The sequence below is a fragment of the Paroedura picta genome, chromosome 2 (genome assembly GCF_049243985.1).
Source record: "Paroedura picta isolate Pp20150507F chromosome 2, Ppicta_v3.0, whole genome shotgun sequence".
NCBI classification, from domain to species: Eukaryota; Metazoa; Chordata; class Lepidosauria; order Squamata; family Gekkonidae; genus Paroedura; species Paroedura picta.
Window position 1 is genome coordinate 148054712 of NC_135370.1, and position 18064 is coordinate 148072775.

General features: G+C 42.9%; 1 protein-coding gene across 1 annotated transcript; it reads right to left on the minus strand.

The window, feature by feature from the left end:
- Positions 1-3: 3 nt before the first annotated feature.
- Positions 4-18033, minus strand: ALDH6A1 (aldehyde dehydrogenase 6 family member A1). Its single transcript, XM_077323189.1, has 12 exons — positions 17927-18033; positions 16225-16284; positions 15505-15579; positions 11813-11974; positions 10843-10921; positions 10044-10346; positions 8458-8579; positions 6069-6258; positions 4800-4981; positions 3157-3336; positions 2159-2257; positions 4-1232 (listed from the first exon to the last, which is right to left on the minus strand). Exons 1-12 carry the CDS (start codon positions 17981-17983, stop codon positions 1128-1130), a joined length of 1614 nt encoding a protein of 537 aa, XP_077179304.1. The 5' UTR covers positions 17984-18033; the 3' UTR covers positions 4-1127.
- Between the last annotated feature and the right edge of the window lie 31 nt (positions 18034-18064).

Genomic DNA, 18064 nt, shown 5'->3' on the forward strand with positions numbered 1-18064 from the left:
GAATTCTGAATTTAATAACTGTTTATTCATGATTAACACAAGTTTCAGAACCCCTTCCAGAATACAGATAAAAACCAAATTTAATTGATTATTTTAAGTGCTTGCTAGTTGCAGAAGGGTAGAATACAAAAGAAGTTCATGCACTGTTGGATTAGATAAAACAAAACCCACAGCATGATTTTCAAACTTAAGGAAGTACTTTCAGTCAGTTGTTGTTAGTCCATCAAAGATACCAGTCACAACTTAACCTATGTACACTAAACTATCCAAGCCCACCATCTGCAAAGTACTATATACTTGTACCATGTAGATTAAAGGTCCTGCCTATTACTAGCCCTAGAACCTACAATTAAAGGAAGCTCTCCACTTCCTTTCCATTGAGCAATGGAAAGTAATACTTCAACAAGGACTAGGAGTATCTTAAAGGAAGCAATTGATACTTGAAGCAGTGAAAATTGGAAACAATCACACAGTACTCTGGCTTCAAGAATGTTAAATAGTGTGTAGGCACACTGCTCAGAAGTATAAGAACGTTCATTTTGAAGTCAAATTTTCATCTTGTTTACATGCATGGTGGGACTAAATCCCTAAGTGAAAACAAGGTTTCATACACTCCTTGTGCTATTGAAATGGATATTTTCCATACATTAAATTCTTGAAAACTGCTCACTGAAGTTAAGAACTGGTCAGTTTTGCCTTTCCAAAAATATATTGTTCTTCAAGGGGACAAAAAAGGATGATTTGGATTTTTATAGTAGCCAGATACAACAGATGTAAACAGAGTGGTAGCAGCATCTGAAGTAACTGGAATTGAAAATTGTAATGTTCCATGGAAAACAGAGCTTTGATTTCAATACTGTGAAATGAAGTGGGGAGAAGAAGCAGATCCTGTGTACAGTACAGTATTTTCTCTACCAGAAAAACCCGCAAGAAAAATGTAGCCTTACATAGATGAAAGGGAGCAACAATCTAAACTTGGAGTTAAAGGCTCATAGCCAATTCGACTTGAAATGAAGGTCCTGAAATGAAGAAGGCAAAAAGTAGCAATGAATGTCCAGGAGTAGCCTGAACTGCAGGAGGCGAAGAATACACTCAAGCAGCATCTCTAACCATTGCAAAAAGCCACTTTAGTTCCCCATGGTTGGCATAACTACAGCAGGCCTAGCAACAGTGGCATCTTCCTCTTTCCACTGAGATGTGATTGTTTTCAATTGTGTGTAAAACTGCACTCCCTAAAAAAAAAAAGAATGAAGAACAAGTATTAGAGAATGAACCTTAGATGTTCAAGGAGGCTTATCAGAAATACTTCCCTCCTAACCCAGTTTCTATTAAGGAATTCCTTCTGAAAACATAACTACTTATTCCCCCAACACTCAAAAACTTAGCATGCTGTTCTCCCATCCCAGTGTCCATCTTGTAGAAGTCTGTCACTATGAACACTGGCTGCAGCAGGTTATCTGGGTAGAAAATACTCTTCAAGTATTTAAAAGGGTGCCATATGGAGGATGGAGCAGAACTGTTTTCTCTTGCCCCAGAGGGACAGCCAAGAACGAATGGGATGAAATTAATTCAAAAGAAGTTCCATCTAAACATCTGGAAGAAATTCCTGACAGAGCGGTTTCTCGGTGGAACAGGCTTCCTCGGGAGGTGGTGGGTTCTCCATCTTTGAAATTTTTAAACAGAGGCTAGATAGCCATCTGACGGAGAGGCTGATTCTGTGAAGGCAAAGGGGTGGCAGATTACAGTAGATGAGCAATTGGGATGTGAGTGTCCTGCATAGTGCAGGGGGTTGGACTAGATGACCCATGAGGTCCCTTCCAACTCTATGATTCTATTATTCTAAATGAAACAAGGGATTACAGTCAAGGAGACCACAAACAGAAAGATACTGTGCAATCTTGCTACAAAAGGAATCTCAACTAATTTTCCAATTAAAAAGTTTTGGCTCCTGGAGGATTGAATATACAATGTGACTTTTTCTGGGTTTTTGTAAATGTCATCTGCCTGTAGATTTCTTGTGGTATATTTGTCTAGACCACTTATATACAAAGTTTTGTTGTATTTGAAGGATACTTACCTCAATTGCACAGTATATTTCTGTTTGCAAGTTATCTAGGGGCAAGGAAGGAAACAATTACGTACCTTTTCAAAAGCTTACCTGTTTACCATAGAAATTGGTATCTCCTCTGAAGGACCCACGAGAGCCAGTGAAAGAAAACATTGGCAAAGGCACTGGAATTGGAACATTCACACCAATCTAGATGGAGCCAAGCCAAGATACAACAAATCGTAAGCAGCAATAAGTGACAGGGGAGCAGTAAAGCTGGACTAGGCTCTAAGCAACTTATTCAAATCCATGTTCTTCCTTGGACTCATTAAACAGTCATGAAACAATTATTTTGAAGCCTCAGTTCGTCATTAATAAAGTAGTTCGCTTCAAGTCCAGTAGCACCTTCGAGACCAGCAAGATTTTCAGGGTAGAAGCTTTCAAGAGTCAAAGTTCCCCCCACACCTGATGAAAGTAGCATTGACTCTCAAAAACTTAACCCTGAAAATTTAAAATGCTACTGAACTTGAATCTAACAGTTCTACTGCAGACCTACACAGCTACCTCTTGGGGAAAAAATAGTTAATGCTCTTCCAGAGCTACCGAGAGCCAGTCTAGTGCTAGGGTTTGATATGGGAAAAAAAACAACAACAACTGGCTATGCCATTGATGGTACCAGCGTAGTGGCACATCTTTCCAAGGGAGGCCCATCCGATCTTCCTCCAGCACTGGCCTCATCAGTAGACCTGGCAGAAGAGCTCCATCTTGCAGGCCTTGCGGAATGTGGAAAGCTCTCCCAGGACCCGCAGCACTTCCAGGAGCTCATTCCACCAGGTAGAGGCCAGGACCAAAAAGGCCCTAGCCCTAGTCAAGGCCAGGCAAGTTTCTTTGGGGTTGGAAACAACCAAAAAGTTGATACCCGCAGAGCTGCCTTATCATGAGACAGACCAAAACTGGCCCATCTAGCCCAGTATTAATTTCTCCAGTTGGCAGTAGCTCTCAGAGGTCTTTTATGACTCTGATGCTTAGTTGAAGATTCAGTTATGTTATTCTCAGAGGCTCAAATAAGTCCAAGGGCTTTTGACTTGAAAAAACCAGCCTTTACATACCTGTCCAACATCCACTAAATGGGAGTATTTCCGAGCAGTGGCACCATTTGTGGTAAAAATTGCAGTCCCATTCCCATAGGGATTCTCATTTATGATTTCTATAGCTTCATCCAGAGTGTCTGCTTCCAAAACCACTAGGACTGGTCCAAAGATCTCCTCCTTATAGCAGGTCATGTTAGGCTGCCAAAACAAAACCAGTTGGGATTATACAGGGATTGCACAAGGAATCTACTGCAAACATCCTGAAATGATTCCAAAGACCATCTGTGTAGGAATGCACCTTGGACTTTTCCAAACAACAATAGCATTTCATGCTATGATATCTGCTGTTCATAATATTAAGTTGGTAGAAACGTGCAAAGCTCACACTGAGACCCCAGCTCCAACATTCAGCTCATTTACTCACTGTGAACAGTCTCATAGCTTAACCATTCTTTCTAAGATTGTTGTGAGGCAATCATTATAACCCTATAAATGTTGTAATAGAAATGATTCCCATATAAATGTACACAGCACTGCAGATTCAAACTCCATTCCAAGGTCCTGGCAAGTCAGGGACGGGAAAAACACGAACAAAATCCTGGCCTTTTTGTTAGGTTGCTAGCACAGTTGCTAATTTCAGTTTGATGGGGAATGTAGAGTCCTGTAGAGCTTGTTTCCCGCAGCTTTAACAATTCATCCTGTCTTGGAGGATGGTGGGAACAGGAAATTCTTCCTGTTCCAACTGTAATCCTGCCTTCAACAAGAGAACAGGGAGCACCAATCTTACTTCTTCCTCCACATAGTGAGTTAAATTGAGAAGATCATTAGCAACAAAAATGCTGAGTTGCTATGTGGAGGTCCTGACATAAGGAGAACACAGCCTCAATTTTGGTAGAAGACGGGCAGAAACACAGGCAGAAACCTGTTACCCTGAGGCCTGTCAGGAAGGAATAGCTTGCCTCCCTTGTTATAAAATCTATTCACAGTCTAGCTCCTGGCTGGTGTTGTGTACTTGTTTATATGCCAGTCATGTCTAAGGTATTCCAAAACCCAGTACCTGAAAAAGTTAACTCTCACTCAACCATTCTAGAGGGCCTGTGAAATAGAACTGTTCCACCACACTGATGGCTGAGGCCAGAAGTATAACACTGTGCCTCCCTGCCAAAAATCCACTCACAGACAACCTTTCCAAGCTCTGCGCAACCCTCAGCAACAAATTTTTAAAGGAGGCAGTTTTTATTCTTTTATCGGTATAAAAATGTTTTATTATAATTTCGAACTTTGTTATCAACCACCTTGAGTTCACCGGGAAAGGGTAGCATAGAAATAACATTTATTTAAACCACAGTCTGACCTCAGCCCATTAAGGACTAGAGGAAGGATCATCCTAAAACATGTTAACTTTTCCCTTCCTTAAGTGTTTAATTTCATTGTACCTGACATGTGACTAACACTTTTTGCCCCAGCAACAGAAACCAGAAAGTTGTTCTTCCCAAGGGAAACTCACTGTTTTCACTCCTGGCTGTGAGCTCCCCACCTATCCAGCCAGATGAGGTTTCCCAGGTGCAGTGTTGCCACAAACACTGGTCAGTCTCAAAAAGCCAGCCTCTTCCTAAGATGAAAGTTCCCTTCGGCTCTCATCTATGACAGCAACAGCTCACCTTGACCTTAGCCAGTATAGTCGGTCCAACAAAATTGCCATTTTCAAAGCCTTTCACTCTAACATTTCGTCCATCAAGAAGAATTTTGGCCCCTTGTTTCACACCACTGTCAATAAGCTGACAGACCCGTTCCTTGGCCTGGGGGCTGATCAAAGGCCCAAGATCTGCTCCAGGTTGGTCTCCTATGATAAAATAGGAAGGCTGTTCAAATCTAACACGTGGCAATAAAACACAGCCAGCAGTGATTTGAGTGTTAAACTAGGAACTGGAATAGCCAGGCTAGAATGCCATGGAAGCTTGCCCAATGACCTTGGGCCAGCCACACATTCTCAGTTTAATCTATCTCACAATGTTGTTGTAAAGTTAAGATGGAGGACAAGAAAATGTAAGTCACTTTGGGTCTCCATGGTGAGAAAGATATTTCTATGCAGTTTAACTGTTCAATTAGGCAAGTAGTAGTTTTTCATGATAACATAAGTTCTAAGGAAGGGCCAATATTTTATTCAATTGGATTTGGGCTGTGAGGCATTAGTGAGCTTTTGGGGGGGATAAAATCTCGATGCTCTGCTGTGACCTTCCTGCCATGATTGATACAGAGAGTGAACTGGAGCCCCCTTGGCTTCTTTGGGAGGGGGTATTTGATGGCTTCAGGTAGCTCTCTATAACTGAAGTGGACAAGCCGGAAACATTTGCCAGATGTTTGCAAGCAGTGATGGTTTGACTCAAGCAGAGTCTCTTCCACCAGGCGTTTGGTTGGGGCTAGGGTTGGGAAGAATGCTGGGTCCTCCTCTCCCTCTAGGATGATTTCACTCACAGTTACTATGTCTTTCTCACTTGTAACATGGAGTCTAGCACCTGACGAGGAAAACATCTTGTCTTGGCAGTTGCCACTGTATGTTAATCTTATTGTTTGTTACATTGTGGGGGTTTTAAATTGGTTTTTAAAATACTGTGTTTTATTATGACTGTAAGCCACCATGAGCAGGCCTGGCCGAGAGTACAACATAAATAATGTTCCAATCAATCACAACATAAATAAAATATAAAATAAAAACATGGCTTTTGCTGAACAAATCAAGGAGCATTCTGGGGAGCTCTTTATATTATAATCAAGGAGAGATCATCTCTAAAGGGAAGTCCTTCAAAAATAGCAATGTTATTTCAGTGGCCACTGTTTGGTAAATCCAATCATTTACAGACCATTTGGATGTTGCAGGTCTACCAAGTGGCACCAGTTCAGTTTTGGTAATATAACACACAAATCTATACCTGCATTAACTCTCAGGTTCTTAGCTCTCTCCACAAGTTCTGGCAACCATTTCTGAGCCTCTCCCACCAAGATTGCTGTAGACAATGCCATGCAACGCTGTCCAGCTGCTCCAAAAGCTGCTCCCACCAATTGATTCAGGGTGTTCTCTTTATTGGCATCTGGCATGACCACTCCATGGTTCTTCGCTCCCTAGAAGATGAGACAACAATTCTTCAAATCACAATATACTCAACCGTCTCCAACTTATCATGGACACAGTAAAGTCGACACATACTTCAAGACACAGTAAAAAGCGATCTGCTTCATTTCTGAACTGACCATCACTTCCGAAGACTAACTTCTATAAATTATCTTGTTAGCTCATGGTCCCAGTCATCACCTGCCTCGCCTTCTAATACAGTGGCCAGGAATCCAAAGAGGCCCATACGCATGCATTAAGCACTTCCGCATACGTACAGTGGCGGGGGTGGTACTTTAGTTATATACATTGTATTGGATCATGGCCATGGTTAGCAAAATAACCAGATGAGAACTGTTTTGATTGACATGACATGCATGGACCCTCTGTAGGACCTTGCTTTACTGCTTGTGGTACATTATTATTAGCAGCATGCTGGTTTATCAATGAAGAGTATTGCAGGAAACCTAGCTTTAACACATGGGTTTCAACTTGAAGATCTCTGGGTATATTCCAGGCTGAAAAAGTCCAAAGCATCTATCTCCTAAATGGTGAAAATGACATAGGGTCCATCCCCACCCTAACTAAATGTTTGGATGAATGTAAAGGGGAGCGAGATCAATTAGTTACAGTGCAAATATAATATAATTATTCGTAAAAGATATTTCGAAACTATTTATTGGTAATATTTATAGATAATATTAATAGCAGTAGTAACAATATAAAGAACATGACAAGAACTGTTAAATATGAAGAACCAATAATAAACAGTCACAATCACCAGTGGCGTTCCAAACTAAACACTTGGATCAGTGTGCATTTATGTGATCTCATCATACAGAATTCTGGTGCTTGGTGATACGTTTTGCCTTGAGTCAGGCCAGGCAAAATGAACTAGCTCAAGTAAAAACATATCTAGTTTTGACCTCGGAAGAATGTTTTACAAGTTGATAGGTATATGTGTCACAAGGGTTTCTGTCTCAGAGACAGAATTAATTCTCCAAACATATCAAGTTCTGGTTTGGGTAGGGACTGTAATGTGTGTGTGTGTGTGGGGGGGGGGGGGTAATTCAGCCTCCCCAGCTGTGCAATTTTCCTTTTTTATTAGATAATATTTATATTAATGAAAACGTACAGCACATAAAAACAATACAGTTTCATTCTCTTATCTACTTCCCTTCCCTGTGCAATCTTCCTGACACAGCCGCTCAGGGATGCTCTTCCCCACTGACTATGGCGGCGAGGGGGGGGGGGATGGGACTGCATATATACGAACAAATGAAACATGCTTGCCCCTGATTAGGTAAACAATGCGGCCTGGAGCTGTTTTGGGATGGAAAACAATGCAAGAGAGGGAGCCAAAGTAGTACTATAATTCCACTTCAAATTGTGCCCAGTTGCAGTTGAGAATTTAATTTCCAGCAACTGTGAGAGGAACAGAGTCACCCTGTCATGTCAAAACATATGGTCGTAGGCTTCCTAAACATGCTCTTTAGTTACAATATATATGACTGGAGAAAACAATAAGAAACCATATATTCCTCTGGAGATACTGAGCATGTATTGGGAGGTCAGGGCTTTTCAAGTTAGTTCAGAACAGAATCTCAATCAACATTTGACTGTCATCAAACAATGTTTGTGCTTGACAGAAAAAGCTTTGTCACGTTTGAAATTTTCTGCTCAAGACTTGACTACCCATACTTAAAATGTATGCATGCATTTCTCATAGGCAGAATAAGAAAGGCACATTAAATGTTTCTAGAACAAATATCCAATTATTTCTTCACTAGTATCAAAGCCCATTTTTTAAAAATGGGCTTTGCAAGGGGTGACAGGCAGGAGGGCGTGAGAGGGCAGCTCCCTTTGGCCCGCACAGGAGGCTAAAGGGAGTAGAACTCCCCACACACACCTGTGGCGCTGCCACAGGAGGCTCCCTTTGGCCCGGCAAGCTCCAAACTCTCCCCCCCCCCGGTTCCCTCCCAGCAGCAGCATACCTGTGGGCTGCAAAACCCTGTTGCTGCCTCTCTCCTCGTGGGCAACAATGGAGGCCGCAGCCACAATGCTTCTAGCAGACAAGGGAGGGTGGGAGCTGGAGGGGAAAGCCAATCAGGGTGGACCTGGATGGACAGGGCCCCGAACAGTCTCCTCCCAGGAGGCTGCTTCCCAAATATAAGGGAGTGAAATAGTGTTAAGGATTTGTTGGACTTTACCATATTAGCCTGGACTCTCTTGCCATTCTTGGAACCCCTTTCGTAGATATGTTCTCCAGCCTGATTAGATCCCACAAAACTGATGGCTTTGATATCAGGATGGTCACAAATAAAATTCACAGCTTAAAAACAAATCAGAAGAAAAATGTTCATTATATTTTTCTCATTACAAGCTCCTTCTTGGTGTAGGTTTTATACACAGCTTTCCTTTCCCTTAAAGAATCTCAAAGTAATTTTGAAAGTAATTTTTACAAAGGAATCTCAAAGTAATTCACCTTCCCTTCCTCTGTCCACAAAAGATACCCTGCGAGGTGGCTGATGCTAAGAGAACTCTGAGAGAGCTGTGACTGGCCCAAGGTCACCCAGCAGGCTTCATATGAAGGTGGGCACACCTCAAACATCTTAGATTCTCACTGAATTTCTCAAAGCCAGAAACTCTGTCCGTAGAAGGACACTGAATTGGCTTCATGAACCCTTCTCCTGTACTCTTCAAGCTCCCAGACCAACATCAGTGATAATGTCGGGATCAGTGATAATCAATTGCCCCCCCAAAAGAAAACCTCCATGGAGAACTGCAATTATGTTTCTCCCCCAGAAATAACAGGACTGTACCAATGACACAGCTAAACAGAAAATGGAAAATGTGATTTTAAATGTATTAATGTTTTAATTTGTTATTAACTATGCAATTGTTTTTACTGTTGTACACTGCTCTGTGCATTCATGAGAGGGCAGCATACAAATTAATTAATTAGTTGAATTATCAAATCTTCTTCATCTGAATTAGCAAAGAAATCTTGGGTTCTCCTCAACTTTTCAATGTCATGCTTTCTCATCTGGATCAGTGTTTTGAAATACATTCATAGGAAGGTGGGAAATATACCTATTTGGAATTAGTTAATAATTAACAGTACATAAGAAAGTGTCAAAGCTTTTGGGAAGAGGTCTATGTCAAGGGACTAGGCCTCTATTGACAGCATGGTTTAGCCCAGCTGACAGTGACTTGGAGGTAAGGGAGGATGGAAGGCATTCATAGGTACAAGATGTCTTGTCTGCCCTAAACATTTCAAGGCCATCCTAAGGGCCTACACATTCCTATTTTGGTGTGTTTTTGAATTAAGAAGAATGAAGGAACTTGTCTTTAGACCTCACTTTGTGAACATAGAAACGTACAGGGTTGGTTTCTTGTTTAGAGCCTGGAAAAACAAGAGGCTTGGTTCCTTGGTCTCTGGGTAGTCAAAAGAGCAATACCTTGAAGCATGCGGACTCACACCGCAGCCTTTTGTTTGCCCCTGCTACCCAGCCACCCTTATGGAGCAGGTTCCCTGACCTGGGAGTTTATTCCACTTGGCAATGCTATGCAGGGCAAACTCTATTCTTCTAGCAGGCCCATGCCTGCTGTGTCAGCACTCTGTCCTTGTGTTGTTACTATGGGGAGAAGCAAACTATAAATGCTTTAAGCACAAACCAATCAAATATTGAGGAGGGGACGGGACTTGGGTCTCTCTGCCTGATAACAGCCTTGTCAGCCCCTTCCTGCCAACAGAAGAGAACCCCAAGACTTTAAATGCCTGCCTTGCAACTACCTTCCTGTTGCCCATGGATTATGTTCAGTGTTCCGTCTGGGGCACCGGCATCCTGCAGCAGCTTGGCAAGGAACATGAGGGCTCCTGGGACACGTTCTGAAGGCTTCATCAAGAAAGTGTTACCGCACACCATAGCCATGGGGAACATCCAAAGAGGAATCATGGCTGGGAAATTGAACGGTGCAATGCCTGCACACACTCCCAGAGGCAAGCGATAGGTGAAAGTATCCATATCTTTAGTGATGGAGGGAAGGGTCTCGCCCAGCATGAGGGATGTCACACTGCAAGCATGTTCTACGACCTCTGCAACAGAGAAAAGGCACTACTCAGCCTCCAAACACCAGCATGACTTACTTATCATCTCTAGCATAACTATAGCCAACACGGTCCATAAGTACTTCCTGTTCTGACAGTAGCAGCCATCTGTTTGAAAAGCATTCAGAGCGTGAATTTTTCCAATGGACAAATACGCTACCCTAATAGCAAGATACTGTAAGGGATATTATCGTTATTACTCAAGGAAAGAGGGGGGGGGGGAAATGGGAAACAAACATCATAGTCTAGCAAGCCCTAAACAGAGTGTGTTTGTGTGTGTGTGTGTGGGGGGGGGGGGGGGAAGCAGTGATGAAAAGGTTTAAGGCAAAAAAAAAGAAAAGGGGATTCTGTAATTTGTCCAGAAAGCTTTGAGGCGGCTATACTTCTAAGGTTCTAGACCTCAAGTTCAGCAACCTTCCACTCTTCCCTCAGCCTGGGAAAGCAGTTATACATGTACAACAAGAGGCGTACGCAAGCAGCTTACGGAGGCCTCGGAACACATCTCCCTCAGCATCAGCCAGGGTCTTCCCTTGCTCCAAGGTGATGAGTTTTGAAATTTCTTTCTAGAGATAAAAAAAGAATCCAAGAAGAAATGGAAAAGGGCATCTCAACAAAGGTGAAAATAAAACCCTCTCACTCCACCCATGGAAACAAAAAGCGAGAGACAGGACACATTATCATCACACAGTGAGGAAGGGATGACTCACAATCATTCTGTGTTTGGCAAGAGGTCCATCCTCCCCCCAACCCTGGTTCAGTGTGCATGGGGCCATGGAGATTATTCATCTTGGAGAATAGAGACCTAAAGTGGCTTATATCATTATCTTACATTTTAATCTTTCACCTCTGATAGAGGTTAGACTGAGGGAGTCTCCCACCAAGCTTCCATGGAAGAGTGAGGATTCAGACCTGGGTCTTCCGGACACTAGTTTAGGGCACCACACTGGCTCTCTGGAATATTCCAGGCAAGTGGAACAGTGAAGCTGCATCTTTGGTTAGGCAAATGTTCTTCACCGTCATGGTCACAAAAAACACTTCTGTCAGATACCAAAACTTCTTGAAATAATGTTTAGCTGGCAAACAAGTACCACAGATGCTCTCTCAGATATATTTCTAGGCAGGCTTATAATACCTCCCTGATTATTTTAACCTTTTTTTTCAGTTTAGATGTGTTTTTATTAGTTTGGTTGTATTGGCTTTACTTTTATTTTTAAATGTTGGAAAATATTCCTTTTAAATGAGAGCTGTCTTGACGAAAGGATCTGGAAACACTGGCACACATTTTCTCCACAAACCAGTGGCATAACACCTGAATTGGTTATTTTGATTAACAGTGTAAAGGGATTGGTAACCCCTTATAATTGATTGCTGGCCTTCACAATCAGCTTGTGGGGAAGTTGGCTATAATTCCAATTTTATACCAAATGAGTCAAGAACTGCTGCAGGCTCCTCACCAGATTGTCTTTGATGAGCTGCTGGTACCGTAGGAAGACTTGCTGACGGCTCAAAATAGACGTCTCAGACCAGTTCCGGAAGGACTTTTTGCACGAAGTCACAGCTGCTTCCATCTCACTCTGTGTGGCTTTTGGGACACGACCCACCACTTCATTAGTGGCCTGTTAGGACAGGAAACCAATGAAATTGTAATTTGTTATGCCAGCACCCCTAGGGCCTTAGACCACCCCAGAAGTTGGGTGAGTGGGCAACACTGTGGCAAATGAAGCTCAACATAGATCAATGTAAGGTAATATATTGCAACAAAAATCCATTTTTAAAAACATGCTGATAGGGTCAGAACTGGTTGAGAGTGAAAGGTATCTTTGGGTCATAGTTTATAACAATGAAACTATCAACAATGCAGCAATGAAAAGGGCTAACTCTGTGTTGTGGATTAGCGATCCCCAACCTGTGGGCTGCGGACCACATGTGGTCCTTTGACTAATTGGAGGTGGGCCCCAAAGGACGCCTTCTCTCCCCCCCCCCCCGCCCTTTACTTCATCTCCCCCAGCCCTTTACAACACACTTCGGGTGTCATTGTCTCCCATCACTCCCAGATGGGACTATCTTGTTGCAGAGAAACAAGCTCAGGGTTCCCATTGATTTGTCATTGTCATGAGTTAAAATTTCCATGAAAATAAAATGTTCCTTATGCTAATTGTTGTGGCGTGTCTGTATCTTATTTTGAAGGGATGTTTAAACATTACCATAGCGACCAGAGAGCGCTAGGGCAGTGGTTGAGAGTAGAGGAGTAAACTACCCCCCCCACCGGGCTTCAGTAAAAGGCGTTGAGTGGTCCCCGGTGATAAAAAGGTTGGGGACCACTGTTGTGGATTATTAGGAAAGGGACTGAAGTTAAAATTCATTTGTATAAAGGTATGGTCTGGCCTTACTTGGAATACTGTGAGCAGTTCCAGTTGCTGTATCTCAGAAAATACAACCACCACAAAAAAACAGTTCAGAATGAAGAAAAGTACAACAGAAGGCAGCCAAGATGAATAGGGGGTCAGAGCACCTTTCCAATGAGAAAAGGCTGACGAGTCTGAGACTTTTTCTGACTAGAAAAAAAGACAGCTGTGGGGAGACCTAGTAGAGATTTATATACTTAAGCAAAAGCTAGAAGAAGTGGAGTGTCTCCTTTAATACTAGAACTCTGGAGAAACCAATGAGATTGCTGAGAACAGAGAAAAATAATTACTCAACAAGGAATTAAACTGTGGAATTGACCACCAAGGGAGGCACTGACAGATAGCTGAGGGGAGGAGCTAGATAGATTCATGGAGAAGAGGTCCATCAATGGCAACTAGCCATGGTGCCTGATGAGAACCTCCATATCCCAAAGGCAGCAAACCTCTGTGTCAGGATTGTAGAATCTCTGTCATAAATTAGCTTGAGTTCCTCCATGTCAGTTATATTGTTTTATATCGCTTGGCGCCTGCTTGCTCCAGGTCCTGTAGCCTTGCTAGCCATAAAAGTGAATAGTTTGTTATGTTAACCTTATCACATGTTGTGAGCTCTCGGGATTGTTGTCACCTCCTCAAGGTTGTGAGAATGAATTCCTGTTTTTCTTACACATATGTCTTTTCTCTTGTCTCCCCTCCCTTGGGAACTGTCAAGTCTTGGGTGGGAGAATTGTATTGATAAGCAGAGGCAAATCTGAACTCTGGTCAGATTTGACTTTTCAGTCCCTAGCGTATAGTACTTTTCAATAAAGCTTTCTTTCATTAAGAAGCCTGTTGTGAGTTTTCTGTACGTTTGACACTCTGAATACTAGCACAGGGGAAAGTCTTGGTCTCAATGCCATTTGCTTTCTAGGGCAGCTGGCTGGTTCTAAAAGAAACAGGATATTGGCCAAGATGGACCATTGGTTGTATCCAATGGACATATAAGAAGAGGCCTGCTGGATCAGACCAATGGCTCATCTAATCCAGCATCTTGTTTTCCCCTTCTGTTTCCTCCTACTTTAACAACAAAAGGGCCAACATGCTCCAATCATGATTAGTAAAGGCTGGTGTGACAGTAATCAACTGCAGTTGTTTTAATTTGATAATTTTAACTTGTTATGTGGTAACTAAATTATTTGGTTTTATTTTGTGTTTTAAACAGCTTAAACTCCACTGAGATGGTTTTTGGGAGGGACGATATATAAATACCTAAATAAAGTGGCCGACCAGTTCCTTTGGATGATCAACAACAGGGCATAGCAGCCAAGGCCTTCTCCTGATAATTGCCTCTTGGTTTTGGGATTCAGAGGTTAGCTCCTCTGAATGTAGAGGTTCCCTTCCGTCACCATGGCTAGTAGCCATTGATAGACTTAAACTCCATGGATCTATCTAATCCCCTCTTAAGGCTGTTTAATCCTGTGGCCATCGCTACATCCTTTGGAAGTGAATTCCATATTTTAATCACTTTGTGTAAAACAGAATTTCCTTTTGTCTACCCTGAGCCTACTGCCCATCAGTTTCATTGGATACCCTCTAGTTCTAGTATTTTGGGAGGAGAAAAAATTGTCAGTTCTCTCCACCCCATGCATGATTTTATAAACCTCAATCAAGTCCCCTCGTTCAGTTTAGGAGAGACCCAGACTCTTCAGCCTTTCCTGACTCAAGTTCTAATGAATCCCACCCGTAGACTGGAAGCTGGCATGAAGGAACCACTTGAGTTGGTATTTAGCAAGATGTTATTAACATCAAGACAGAGGCTAGAAGGGCCCAAGAAAAACTTCTGAACTGAATGCAAAACCAGAAAGAATCCATACAAACCTACACTTCCAGTATTCAACTGAAAACCACTATAGCCTATTGTTTCAATGCACACTCTGATCTTTATGGATAACACTGGATAATAGAGTGAAACCCAGTTTGATTGTTTTTACTGCATTAGGACTGTACCTCCTTAATGCCACTCATTTACAATTACTGGACCAACCACCATATTTAGCAGCTGAGATTAAGAAGCTAGGTGACAGTACGCAGTGGTAGCTCACAAGTTTCAGAAGAGGGAAGTAACTACTCTGTCCTTTCCCTTTTGGCTGAAATTCCCTTTTCTCATTGGTAGGAAACTAAAAGGGCTCTACTTTTGTATATTTGTATGGGTAAGAGAGGGCTCACTTTCTGTCCTTACTAAGGACTCATGTACCATATGGAGTGCCCTTATAGACCTTCAGAAATCCCCAAGCCTCTGTCTGGGGAAAACTGGTCTGCCCCATGCAGAAAGAAGAGTATAGCAGAGTAGGTTCAGGGATTCCATAAACAGACTGATTCCAAACTCCATGGGACTAGCCATAAGTGTTTACTGCAAGTGTCTTGTAGCAAAAGGCTAACAGATTTAATGCTAAGCATTAGTGGACAGATTTAATGCTAAGCCCACTTCCACACATGAATGCAATCAACATTCACCTTGTTGAATTAGCCCTGAGAATACAGAAAGCTGTAGTAAAATGCCAAAAAAACCCTTATTTCCTTACAGTTTGCATAAAAATTAGAAGCAGGGTCAAATATCTGTCAAGAATGCCTTATGTCAATATATAAAGGAAAAGCTTTCTTATTCAGGGTAATGCGATTCTAAGATTTCTTTTTAAAAAGTACACTTTTTTACATTGTCAACTATGCACTCTTTTGAACATAAAAAGAAAACCTGCTTCACTTACTGGGTTGAGGATATTAATCCATTCATTGCTTTTGGACTCAACAAACTTGCCATCAATGAATAGTTTGGTTGTTGGCTGTGGAAGACAAAGCACTGGTCAATGGCTAAATTACTCAAATGCAAGTCACTCTCTTCTTTATCCTTGCCTCTGTGTCCTTCTCCTTCTTTGGTTATTTGTCATAGGTCTAACTGAGATTGCAGGTTCTTCAGAGTTCCAGTTGTCTTCTAGTATATAATAAACTATGCACATGTATGGTGACTTGTAAGGGAGTGAAAACCCCTTTTGCCATCCAACTCCACACTCTCTGGCTTTAGTTTTCCCCCCTTCACATCACCAGTTTGGTTTTTCTGCCTTCCCTCAGTCTTGTCTACCTGAATGCCTGGTTCTTCTACCTGGAGGGTTCACCCACCTGACCATCCTTCCTGCCTGCCCTTTCATTGCCCACTGGTCTAGTCTTTGTGGCTCCCCCTTCATCTGTCAATATAGTCTCCTTCCACCACCTGCTCCCTCACCCAGATTTTTCTCTCCCCTTCTGCTTTCCTCCATGTTGGAAGGTCCTGATTTATCTGCAGCAATCTTGTAGTTGGAGCTGAATAGGATTATTCGTGACATTAGCCATGGAGAATATGGGGTGGGGAAAAAAAGCTTTTTTAAAAAAGGGTAATTCTATTTATTTCCTCCCTACTGATTCCAAGTGACTCAAGTAAGAAAACAACTCACCACTGAAGAAGAGGAGAAGGAGGATAAGGAATGCCAGTTAAAATTCACCTTCCCAGGAATCTACAAAACAGAAAAGCAGGAAGACAGAGCCCCAGTACTTTAAAATATTTTTAATACATTTAGTTAAATCCTATGAGTCATGAGTTAGTTCTAGAATATATGGTTGGCTCAGCAAAATTAGTGCATGGCAAATATGTCTGTACTGGTATTATTTATTTTATTTATTACATTTGTATACTGCCATCCCCTGAGGATCAGGGCAGTTCACATAGAATATAGAGAACTATAAGTGAACTCAGTTTTGTCAATAAATTAAAAAGCAACAATGGTAACAATAACAATAACAAAGATAACAGTTTAACAGGATAGTAATCAGCAGGTCCATGGTTCAGGTTCACTACATGGATTCCTAGGAGGGAGGTTCAGGGTCCCAATGGGTGTTGTTGGTTCCAGCTGACCTCAACCAAAAGCCTGGCAGAAGAGCTCCCTTTTGCTGGCCTTGTGGAACCATTTTAGTTCCATCAAAGCCCTGATCTCCTCCAGAAGTTCATTCCACCAGGTGGAGGCCAGGACAAAGAATGCTCTGGCCCTGGTTTATTTATTATTATATTTATTTATATACCGCCCTCCCTGGGGGTTGAGGTCAAGCAGGCTTCTTTTGAGCCAGGGATCACTAGCTGGTTGGTGGTGGCAGAGCACAAGGCACTTTGAGGGGCATAGGCAGAAAGTACACTGGGCCCTGACCATGTATAAGGAGGAATGCATCACCAAAAACAAACAAACAAAGAAGTCTAACTCTTGCCTCCTAATCACACAGCACAGTTCAACTGTAACTAAGCCAGCAGTTCTCCTACACACATTTACCAGGGAGCAAATCCCATTATTTCAATAGGATGTACTTCCAGGTAAACATACAGATTAATAACTCCAGCAAAGACTATCAGAAAGTAAATGCTGTGGCAAGAATAGGTTGAAGGCAGACTGTGGCCCCCCAGCAGATCAGCAGTTGATATTAAAGGCGTTACAGGGGAAGGTGAGCCAACCTGCAGCTGTCAGTGACTGTCAGCAGCCACTGGCTCAGTCAACACCATGCAGACACTGTTTCCCATAGTCCTGACAGGGCAGCTCTACTGGATCCTGGCTGCCAGAGCCCTTCCAGGCACTTCCTTGGTAAATCAAGGTTCCAAGCAGCCAAACACCTGAGCCTGTCCTGCAGCTGGAATCATTGCAACTATATAGTTCAGGGCAGTGTATGCGCACCCACTTTACATTCACAACACCCCGGCCAGGTAAGACTACTGAATTCAGTAGTCTGCTAGGAGCACCTTTTGCAAAGGCTTAGCTCAGGGTTACTAAACGCCAGCTGCGGTCCTGTGTGGATCAGACCTCTCCTTCTTCTGAAGGGGGTGTGGCGGAGGCAGCAGATCATCCCCGTTCCCACACACAGCCCTGCAAAGCCTCAGTAAGCCGCGCAAGCAGCGGCAGGGGAGGCCAAACGGTGGTGCTTCAGATGTCCATGGACTACAATTCCCGTGAGCCCATGGGAATTGTAGTCCAGGGACATCTGGAGAGTCACCGTTTGGCCACCTATGGGAGACGGAGTTCAAGGGTTGCTGCCCCGTTTATCTGAAAGAGCCGAACCGCTGGGAAAGGCGGCCGCCCCCCTCCCGGAAGGCGCTGCATCCCCGGCATGCCACCTCACCCCGAGCCAGAGACGCCGCCCGCCCTGAGAGCCCCGAACTGCAGCCACCACCGCCATGCTGCCCGCGATCACCTGCCGAAGCCAACTCAACGATCGGCCCCTCTTTCCACTGACCAATAGCACGAGGATGCCCGCTCC